General features: G+C 38.4%; 1 protein-coding gene across 2 annotated transcripts; it reads left to right on the forward strand.

Annotated features, from left to right (window-relative positions):
* Positions 1 to 573: 573 nt before the first annotated feature.
* ripk3 (receptor-interacting serine-threonine kinase 3) lies at positions 574 to 11,031 on the forward strand. Of its 2 annotated transcripts, none has more exons than XM_071459774.1 (13): positions 574 to 731; positions 2,730 to 2,893; positions 2,973 to 3,141; positions 3,924 to 4,079; positions 4,308 to 4,456; positions 5,004 to 5,053; positions 5,368 to 5,529; positions 6,153 to 6,235; positions 6,365 to 6,428; positions 6,890 to 6,954; positions 7,569 to 7,623; positions 7,756 to 7,955; positions 8,623 to 11,031. In XM_071459774.1, the coding sequence occupies exons 2-13, from the start codon at positions 2,736 to 2,738 to the stop codon at positions 8,860 to 8,862; spliced, it is 1,551 nt and encodes a 516-aa protein (XP_071315875.1). In that variant the 5' UTR covers positions 574 to 731; positions 2,730 to 2,735; the 3' UTR covers positions 8,863 to 11,031. The 2 variants fall into 2 exon arrangements, with proteins under 2 accessions (XP_071315875.1, XP_071315876.1); XM_071459775.1 differs by having other exon boundaries at positions 6,893 to 6,954.
* Positions 11,032 to 11,367: the final 336 nt, after the last annotated feature.

Genomic DNA, 11,367 nt, shown 5'->3' on the forward strand with positions numbered 1-11,367 from the left:
GTCTGTCAAACATTAGTATAATTTTAGCTGTAAAAAGCTTACACTCATGTTGTGAGTTTGAAAAACACCACTAAGTATCATTGTGGCCTAGTGGTCAGGACAAGAATTTTGTCACCACAACTTCCTTGGTACAAATTCAGCTGGACAAATAATCAAAACAAGGTCATAAACAATAATCTTGAAAATGATTTAACCATGAAATAAGATAATTGGCTGTAAAAGTGTTAATTTTATTATTCAGAGCCTCTTTTTTTTCAGATATGAGCCTGGGATCAAATAGAGCTTCAATATATCTGATTATCAGCTTTCTCATAACTGGAGATGTTAAAAGTGTTACAGCCATCTCAACATATGTTCTAACCATACTCAACTTCCCCTGGATGGAGGCATTTGAATAAACTTTACACATTAAAACACACCAAAAAAGACCCTCTAAAATACATCTACATACGCAGCCATTCAATCAGACAATGAGGAATAGTTTTAAATAAGAAAAAAAAATGCTGTAGTCACTCACTGTCTTGTTAGCTGGGCAGCACAGAAGCAGAAGTAGAAGAGAAATTTATGGGATGGATCTAGGCTGCACGGTTTCACTTCTTCTTTTGCCTGTTTAGATGGAACAAGAGCTGCTGCTGCGAGTAGAAAGTCACTGAATGAGCAGGAGGGTTTTTACTCCCTTTTACCTCCATCGATATGTTTGAATAATGAGGAAGAAGAGCATATCCTTACGGGTGAGTGGTTCCCCTGCTTTTGAAAAATCACCTTGCGATTCTTACGAGTGTTTTTTTTTCTGAGTGTGTCTGTTGTATTTATTTGATCAGGAAATTGTTGCACTTTGTGGTAGTTCCTAACTTCAATGTTATATTTCTATCAAAATGATATGTTTAAATGATATGAATCTGTTGTTTTAAGGTCGTAGGTTCAGCTACAGTAGATTTAGACATTATTTCTTGAACTTTAAAAGCAAAATGGGAGGTGTTCAGTCTTGAGATGGTGGACAAAAGCAGGTAGCATATTATTTAATGTCACACCATACAGTCAAACAGTTAGCTATCGTGGCAGGACTCTTGTGTTTTTAAATTTAACAGGTAATTTTATTGTTTGGTCCACTCGGGGGCTTTCTCTTGCATGCTTAGTAACCTGAACAAGAAAAAATATGTGGTTTCCTGCAGTCTGTGTAGGTGTATGTCAGTGTAGTTGGTTGTAAAAGCTGGGTGTCCCTGTGTGAAAGCTGACACATTCGTGGCAGAAATTAGGGGAAGAAACTAACTAAACACCAGTCGCAACAGCAGGGCTGCTATTGTCTTCACCTTTAAGTATTTTTATGTGTCATCATGGAAAAATGTAGTCATAGAGACACGGCTGTGGTTTTGAACAACCTATTTTGTCAGACTATGCCTGTCTGTCTGTCTCTGTGTGGACAGATTTTGTAACTGCCATAGTGTCACAGCCATGTAAGATGCAGTCATGAAACTTTACAGGTGTGTAGTTGAGATCAAAATGAAGGCGGACTGACCCAAAAATATGGAGAATTCATGTGATAATGTAGTAACGATTAAGTACTCATGGGTCAGAAGGACAACATGTTGTCGAGCACAGACCACGATGGTCTCGATTTTACTTCCTGAAATGACACCTTTCAGGGGGAGATGAGTCGAAGAAAGGATTTTAAACCCTAAAGTTGAAGCAAAAAGGCTATAACACTCACTATTATATATTATTTAAGCCATTTATCAAAACAAAAACGCTCAATTTCATAAGTGGAAAATCTTTGGGTTTTTGATTATTGATCAAAAAGCAAATGATATGAGGGTATTACCATAGGCTCTGAGAAATTTTGATTAGCATTTTTCACTGTGTCCTGTCATTTTATAAACTAAAACAAATGATTTATTGAAAAGTAATCAATCTTTTCATGTTTCACTTTCAGATTATTGTCATTGGTATAGGAAATGCATTAATTTATAAATTTCATTTATCATACTCAGGCCGACGTAATAAAAAACCCCCCACAAATTTAGAATATAGAATACAGTATAGTTTAGATTTATCAATGATAAAATATATAGATAGTTGCACCAAAGACAATTCAATGCATCTCTAGATACATGACCTGATACAGTTACTTTGATTGTGCTCTGACTTTCACATTGTTATCATTAAAGACATTTCAGTGCAGTGTTTGCAGCTTGTTTCTGCTGCCCCCTAGCGGCTATTTACACAGATTTATATTCATCTAATCCAAATAAATTTTCAAACTCAACAATGGTAAATTTTGTGAAATGGCCTTGGTGTCCTCGTGGGTAGCTATGGCCCTGTACACTGTGTAACTTTTTGCCAGGCTTCAAGAAAGATGAACTGCTTTTATTGGCCTGTGTCTGAATTTGGCAGTTTCCACAATGCTACACTGTATGAAGTGTGTCCTCTGGAGCTATTCTTTACATCCCTAATCAGGTTGAGGTTTAGTTAGACCTAAATAGAGTCCATTTGGCAAAACTGGGCAGAGCCTGGAATTAAACCAGTAACCGGCTGACCTTTACGTTACCTCTCTGACTGAGGAGTCAGTTACTACTGAGTGATAACAAAACAAAACCTTGATCCGAATCAAGCTTATCTAAAACATATTCTTATGTCTGTGAACACAAAATCAAAATGAATTTCAATGGATTTCATTCTCTCAGGCCTGTATGGGTTTAATTGTCATTACCATGAATAATTTCCTTCTCTAGTGAAATATGGCACTGTCCAGCTCTTCAGCTCCAGGGTTGATTGGAGAATCCAGCCTCGTGGGCTGGAGGGTAATTGGTTCCGGAGGCTTTGGACAAATCTACAAAGCCAGGCATAATAAGTTGTGTTGCGATGTGGCCATTAAGCTCCTCTATCACGATGATGGGTAAGTAGTTATCAAGAATTTCTGTTTGCTGTTAAAAAAAAGGGGAACTTACTGACAGCACAAACCAACACGTACACAGGAGCAGTTCATCTTTGCTGCGTGAGGTCAACATGATGAGTAGAGGAAGCAACCCGTATGTTATTCAGGTCCTCGGGGTCTTCAAGGGTCGACTGCCGAACTCTGGACCTACGGAACACCTCGGTCTGGTCATGGAGTTCATGGAGAGAGGATCACTAGCCTCCCTACAGGTAACTATATACCTGTCTGCTGTATCTACCTGCCTGATTCCTTCTTTACTATTTGGCAATGCCTGCGTCTGTTGGGTGATTGGTCCAGACTGAAATATCTCAACAACTATTGGATTGATATGAAACTTTGCACTGCCCTTCATGTTCCCCAGAGGATGAATCCTGATGATTTTAGCAACCCCCTGACTTTTCCATATTTTTTTCAGTAATATGTCTGACAAATATTGAATAGATTGCCATGAACTTTGGTACAAATGTTCATGGTGCCCAGTGGATGAATCCTGATAATTTAAACGATCATCTGAGTTTAAATCTGGCTGAACCAGTGAAGTATCGCCACATATACTCAATGGATTGGTGCAAAATTTGGTACACATTCATGGTTCCATGAGCGTGACTCGCCTGATTTTTCTCTGGCACCACAATAAACTTGATGTTTTTGGCTTTTAGTAAAATGTCTCAACAGCTAGTAGATGGATTGACATGAGATTAGGTGAATGCAGCCGTGACCCCAATAGGATGACTTATAATCACTTTGGTGACCCTTTAGCTTTTCATCTACCACCATCATCACCTGAAAAACATTTAGCTAGTAGATAAAAATAATAACGAAGCCCATGCACACAAGAGCAGCAGAGAATCACTAATAACAGTTTTTCAGGTTTTCAACAGCAGCTACTTGCTATTTATGTCAACCTCCTTCTTTATATAGACAGTAGCTATATATAGTAGAAAGACAGTGTGTACTTCACTGCAGTTATCTTGTCCTGTCTTTCTTGCAGGAAACCTTATGTGAAGCTCTACCATGGCCGCTGGTCTTCAGACTGGCTAACCAAGTGGCCCTGGGTATTAACTTCCTCCACAGCCTCTCCCCTGCCCTGCTCCACCTGGACCTGAAGCCCAGCAACGTACTGCTGGACTTCCATCTCAATGTAAAGGTGAGTCCAAGGCTTTCAGGGAAGGCCAGGTCTGCACACACTCTCCACAGAGGCAAAACCTTACCACCATATTACCACCATGTACCCTAGGTCTTTGTAGAATACAATATGTTGTTGAAACATTCTTCCATTTTTGTGTTTTCGCTAACCATTGTGCCCTCCAACCTTCCCACAACTGCTTCCTTCCTCTTTGCTAAATTTCTTGTCCAAAACCTTCCTTCTACCCAGCTCACAGATTTTGGCCTCGCAAGGGTTTACCACAGCGTCAGCCGAGTTTCCAAGAAGGACAACGAAGAGGAAGGAGGAACGATCAGCTATATGCCACCAGAGGCTTTTGAAATATCGTACAGCCCTACACGAGCCTCTGACATCTACAGGTACAAGAGCATTGAACCAGGCTTGAGTAATTGTGTTTCATTTGTCATATGAGAATTAATAACAACACTTAATTTTAGATGAACAGGTTTTACTCTGGGGAAAATACTCAAAGGTTGTAGCACCAAGAATAATTTTTTTTTCACTCAGGTAATTTTACTTTTGAGTGTCCCTAACTTTGCTTTATATCTTTGTAGAAATTCAGACTAAAGCATACACTTTTACACTCGGAACACTTGTTAAACAAATTCATTAAAAAACACGTTCAGTCTTGGTAGCAGCAGTATACAAGCATTCACTGCAATCTGTCAAACTTCCAGGCACTTACAGTAGGTGACTTCCTCATCCGATAAACTGCACCCAAATGCTTAATACTTCCCTTTGCTTGCCACGTATTCTGGCAATGATTATGCTGTTTTTGTTATGAACTAACTCTCACGAGTCACTTAACGAGTGAAAACAAACTATGAGTCAAGTACTACAATTGACCTGGGTGTGACTGACACAAGTAGTAATCCTGGCATGTAACCCTCTCGGCCTCTCTTTCAGCTATGGTATACTGCTGTGGTCCATTGTCACAGGGAAGCAACCATATGCAAGTAAGTGACTATTATGTTTCTTTAAAGTGATTTTTCTGCCATTGTCGTACTTGATTTGATACTGCCACCAGGGGGTACCACAGTTGAGAATTTTTAGAATAAATGAAATAATGCGTTGTGCCATTTAGTGCTGGACAGTGGGTTTATCAGAGCGGCCGTTTGTTGTATACTTTGTAATTTAATTCATTGTTAATATAAAGATATTGGTTAGTGCAGAAAATAAAGAGACTCTTAAAATATTTTTGGGTACATTTTCAAAAAGGACATAGTTTCCCAAACCTCTAACACATTTTTTAACCTTCCCTCTAATGTAGATGCAATGTCCAGCATAGTTCGGTTTCGCATCCCACAGGGAGACCGTCCATCGTTGGAAGAGCTCAGGTCCCAGGCTGCAGGACGTGCAGGGTTGACTCGACTGATGGAGCTCATGATAAAATGCTGGGAGGCAAAACCCACCCAAAGGCCCTCCTCTACTGGTAGGAAAACGACCTTGTTTGACATCAGTATCATCCTGGTGGAACTTGATGGGTAGTTGAACGTAGAGTAGAATACCCTGATATAATCAGCTGATGTACTGGCAATGTTGATCTAACAGAGTGAAATATCTCAACAACTACTGGGTTGATTGTCATGATATTTTGTACAGAGGATGAATCTGACTCCTGCTGTTGAACCATTGAAGAATAAAGGGGAAAATCTTTATTCTTCTGCCACCATGACTTTATTATTTTTGTTAGTGAAATGTCCCAATGAATTTACGTTCCCATCAAGATGAACTATGATAACTTTAATTTTTCAACTAGCACCATCATCAAAGTTTTGATTTGTCGAGTCAGAGTGACCAGTTTCCCACTTACATATAGCGTTCATCTCAAAGTTGCAATTTCTAGTCGGGGAGCCAATTTTTTCTGGAAGCTCTAATTTAACCCACTTGGTGCTAAAAAGTACGGAAGTGCTGCTAAAGTCTATTATTAAATGTAATTTAGTGCCGAAATCTAACAGATGCAGAGATATACTGAACACAGAAAAACAAACCTTTAGTAGTTTGTGATGATTGTGCCCTAAAAATAAACCTTTATGCTCTTTATGTTCTCGGCAGAGTGCACAGAAATCACAGAGGACCTGTACAAGATGCACAAACATGCAATTAATGATGCTGTCTATCAAGTGCTGAAGAAACTGGTGAGTATCAAATCTCTCCACAAACACACAACTCATGCTGACAGGCTGTAAAATTTTGACATGACACAGCAAATCACTATGTTTACTGTTAACTTATACCACTGCCTGATTCACTGTTCCTCTTTCCAGGAGCAAAAGGAAGAAGAAAGAATGACAGAGCAAGTTGAAGGGGTTCATATCGTTCAGGCTTCAGGTCTGTTTTGATATTTTACGCACCACTTCTAAAGATTTTTTATGACTTTCTGTCACGCTTGTTTGCTTTCTTACCTGAGAATCACATGAAAACTTGCAGAAGCCAGCTGCTATTTTAGATTCATATTTAACATTATGGGCAAGGAAATGGTATAAATCTCATCTAACTCTGCAAGAATGAGACCATTTTAACAATTTCAGTCTGCAACTCTTTGTATTTTGAGTTTGTAATATCTTGTAAGAAACATCTGGATGGCATAAAAAAGGGCCACCAAATTAGGTTTTCTGCAGCTTTGAAGCACACCTAATGCTAGGATGGTGTCAATGCTCTGCTTAAGGTAGTTATATGAATGTTAGTCAAGATTATTTGGTCAAAACTCTATTTGACCAAAGTTTGATTGAGTCTGTTAAACCAGTATTAAGACTGCAGACACTTGAAATTTCCTGCTGTTCATTTTGCAGCAGATCCCGGAGTTGAAGCTGTGAACATTTGTGATAATGTGCCGACAGGAGGTCCACCAGTTCAGGTGAGGTTAAGAAAATTCACACTCTTGCTGCACTGTTCAGCCTCTCTCTAGCACAGAGTGGATGAAAGTGTTTTTCAAATCATAGATGAACAGCAACTGACTCACAATGTGGTCTGTGAGAGTTTTTTCTTCTTTGCCACAAATTGGTCAATACTGTGGTGTTTCTTCAAATGCAGAGGCTGCATGTTTTTTTGCTGCCTCAGGGAAATATGACATGCATCACTTCCTGCCGTACCCGGGGAATTTTCATGGCAAATGTAAAAGCCTTGGTGAAATATGTAGAGTTTGGATAATGGTCAGTCGGTCATTGAATATATATTCAAATATTTTATTTCAAATAAACAATTATGTCTCATTTTGGAATAAAACTACGCATAGGCCTATTATTTATTGGATTTAACTACATCATCCACCATTAACCATCCCACAAAAAGGATGAAGCCCTCACATAGCTCCAATCACCTTTCCTGTAAATTGGGCGAGTGCAAATATGCATAGGAGTTTTCAAAATGTTTATGGCTTTTAACCTCCTTCATCTTTAATTTAGAGGTATGAGGGCCACTGATCAGTAATAAACAACTGACAAACACAACTTTTACTTCCTTTTGTTCCAGGAAATGGCTGGTGTTTGGACTGCAAATCAAAGAGACAAAGCAGCTAGCGTCAAAGGTAAAAAGGAAGTTGGTGTTGACGCTACACAGAAACCGCTAACGTGGGGGGGGGGGGACTTTTAGTTCATGTTTCAGACAAAGACATCATCCATTGTGGCTTGTGTTTTCACATATATGTGTGCCCTTTCAGACCAGCCTACACCTCAACATGCAAACGTGTGCGATGTTGACCAGAGCCGTTCATCAACAGGGTATAATAAAATGAAAGTGTCCTCCGTTTATCCCATTGGTTCATCACCACCGCCTCCTTCGACGAGGAGGTCACCTCAAGACAGAACAGCAGACAATCCCCAGATGTCTTTTAGGCAAAACCTCTCTTCACAGTATCAGGTGGGTTTTTTACCTTGCATCATTACATTAAAGATTTGTTCCACAATGACAGCGATTTACTCTCACTTACAATACAGTGGAAAAGACACTTATATGGATGACATACATGAGAGGAGAGGGAATAGCCTTCGTGTACCCTCTTAAAAATCCTTGCAGTTTGTTCAGTTATTGGAAATGGACACAAAATTCTGCTGCAGGATGTTCTGCTGCTGGTAGATGAGGAACGTCAAAGAAAACATATAATAATGAGAAGTTAGTGGCACAGTGACAGCTTCAGACGATGGAGATGCTTAGACAGTGACTGCAAATGAAACCAATGCAAGATTAAAGAAAAAAAAAAAGAAAAAGTGATATGTTTATGAGATGGTCAGTTTTTTTGCAGAACATTATGATGGCACAGTTACGTTGACCTTTGACCTTTTGGATATAAAATGTCATCATTTGAATGAATTCTCAAGTTATGGCAAAAGATTTTGTGAGGTCACAGTGACCTTTGACCTTTGACCTTTGGCCACCAAATTCTAATGAATTCATCCTTGAGTCCGAGTGGACATCGGTGGCAGAAGTAATGAAATTCCCTCCAGGCTTAGCTGAGATGTCATGTTCACAAGAGTGGGACGGGTGGGGAGTCTAGGTTTAAACTCTTTTTAATTTTTTTTATCTGCAGCGCCAGCTTTCCAGCCCCGGCTCTTTCCCCTGCAATCCTCCCTGCAATCTTCCCTTGGCACGTCAAGTCTACATACACCTCAGCAATGTAACTGGATTTCAGAGCGGCAGCAACAACACCATGTACATCTACGATACAGACACCTCAGAGAGGAGAAGGCACCCAACAGCACCATCTAGTGTCAACCTCCCACCACCACATTCTGGCAGCTGGAAGGACAAGATGGGAGGAGTTGGCTGATTTCACACGGAGCTTTTTGATTCTAAATTCTCTAATTTACTTTTACAGTTCTCTATAATTGGTTTATTTGTCTTCCACAACAGGAAGGTTTGGTTTTTATAAGAGAAGCTCCCTGTATGAACTTTTATCTTTCTTGTGTTTGCTTTTAATCTGAACAGGATTCAGATAGTGCTTTAGTCTCATGCAGGCTTTTAAAACATGTTTTTGTATTTTTTTTTATAACAGTCTTTATTTATTCTGCTTCTTCTGTTTGAAAAACATAAAGCAATGGGAAAAATCTCACACTTCCCTTTTGCCCTGTCTGCAGTATAAATATGAGCCAAGCCTGATCACATGGCTTCGCTTTTTCACCAACTGCAGTCAACAAATATCCGCTGTCACAATGCCAGCTCACCGTCAGCTGCCAAAACTCGCCTTAACAATAGATCTACTATTAGTCAAAACAGGTTAGATGCTGGTGGGTCAACCTGTTCACAAATGGTGTTTTATTGTGGCCAAAATGCCAGATGCACATGTGAAGAGTGACAGAAATTTCCAAACTCTTCAATGCTTATAGTAACATTTTCTTAATGCTGGATAATCTCCACCCCTTTGATATGTCATGGAGGTTAAAAACTGATGTTTTGATACAGGCCCGGTTACCTTTATCTGCACTGAAATATTAAATAGCATCATCAAAATATGTGTATATACAGTATGTGTGAATATATGTTATTTGGACTTCAGTTTCTTTTATACATCTTTACAAACTCATTAAGTGCAGCAACAACTTTTTTTTGATATTCTTTTTGAAATGATTTTTTGTTTTTTTCCAAACACAAAGTTGAATTTGTGTATAAAGTGTGTGTATAAAACTGTGCACAAGACGAAATGATGCCTCCAATGATGCCACCGTAAAAAGTTGGCAGGTTGGATTTGAATACTTCACTCAGTAGAAGCATGGCGTAGCTTCAATGAAGTTTCCAGGACACCAAAAAAGCTTTATCTCAAGGGATAAGTCTGGTGTCACTCTGTATTTTTCCTATTGTCAACAAATCTCAGGAAAAGGCCAATAATTGATTCTTACAACAATTAGTGTTTGTTCATAACTATAAGAAAAATACACAATCTCACCAGACTTGTCCTTAGAAATCTGATGGTACTTAAGGGAAACATTAAGAACCTGGTGATTGTAGTAGTCAAAGAAAAGTGCAGTTTAAACATTTGTTCTACATTTGTACTCAAATGTTGTGAGTATTGTATTTGTATTACACTTTCTTTGTTTTGTAGCACGCTTGTAAAGTGTCATTTCAAACACCAGGGATCTCCTTGACTTGTTTAAAAGAGAGGACCGCAGTTTTAAAACTATAATTTTTACAGTTTAGTTAAAGTTTTCATTTTGCAGTGATAAATTAATCAGCAATTGTTTTGATAAGTCATTTGTAAAGCTCTGCCTGCAGCCTATCAAATATGAGAATGTTGTTGCTTTTCCATTGTAAACTGAATATATTTGGGTTTAAGACTGTTGGTCAATAATACTGTTAGAGCAAGACATTTAAAGCGGTAATTAATTGATTACACCACAATAAATTGCAGATTATTCGATGATGAATACCATTAATAACAGTCCTTATATGTTTAAAGACACAAATAAAAAAATGAGAAATGGAAAGGCACACAAGTTCAGCTCCCATTATTGAATTAAATTAATTACTGAAGGTGTCCACACTGTTGTATTGCAGTTCAAGGGGATAGGCCACAAAAGGTGTATATATTTTTTCATAAAACTAAATACTTCAGTGACATGTTTAGCATTATGTGGTTTGTAAATAACTTTCCTTGTGTTGTCTGTTAATGAACCTTGAATGTCTACAGGTGGCACTCCTGTTTTTCTGTTCAGCCGTGGTGTTTACTTCTGACTTCAACCAACGCCTACAAATCACCTGTTTGCTGCTGAAAATGTATAATGCAACAACCTCAGGTCACCAGGGAACTTTTTTTTTTCACAATAAAAAAATATTTTTAAAGACAGCAAATACAAGTAATTAACTAGACACAGGCTGAATTAGTATGGTTATATATTTATAATAGCAAAAAATCAAAATGATATGAAGAATTTCATTGGCTATGAGTTTAATACACTTACACTGTTTTTCTCTGTGAATTTGAATATATTTCTTTTATTATAATTGTTATTTTATTCTTATTTCATTCTTTTGTGAAACAATTTGTAACTTGGTTAAGAATAGTGCTATACAAATAAAATGAAGCTTATATTATTAGTACTTGATATTTTCTGTGATCAGATTTTGATTTCAAGGAGTTATATTTGTTACATGGTGTTTTTGGAACCAGAGCCTTCACATTCTTTTGTACTCCAGACACGAATCTCCAAAATGCTAACACAGACCTCTGCTGTGCACCGGAGCATTGACACTAATCAGTTGTGACGGTCCAGTGTGAACTCAGCAGGCTTCTGGCACCAAAACCTTTCCTTCACTGCCAGTCCTCCATCTGCCACCGGAT

The sequence above is a fragment of the Trachinotus anak genome, unplaced genomic scaffold (assembly GCF_046630095.1).
Source record: "Trachinotus anak isolate AG129_WGS33_773 ecotype Australia unplaced genomic scaffold, CSIRO_AGI_Tana_v1 ptg000023l, whole genome shotgun sequence".
NCBI lineage: Eukaryota > Metazoa > Chordata > Actinopteri > Carangiformes > Carangidae > Trachinotus > Trachinotus anak.

Coding starts and splice junctions, on each gene's coding strand:
- ripk3 (XM_071459774.1), top strand. CDS start 2,736: ATGGCACTGTCCAGCTCTTCAGCTCCAGGGTTGATTGGAGAATCCAGC. Junction 4,457..5,003: donor CGAGCCTCTGACATCTACAG/GTACAAGAGCAT, acceptor CCTCTCTTTCAG/CTATGGTATACTGCTGTGGT. Junction 5,530..6,152: donor CCAAAGGCCCTCCTCTACTG/GTAGGAAAACGA, acceptor TGTTCTCGGCAG/AGTGCACAGAAATCACAGAG.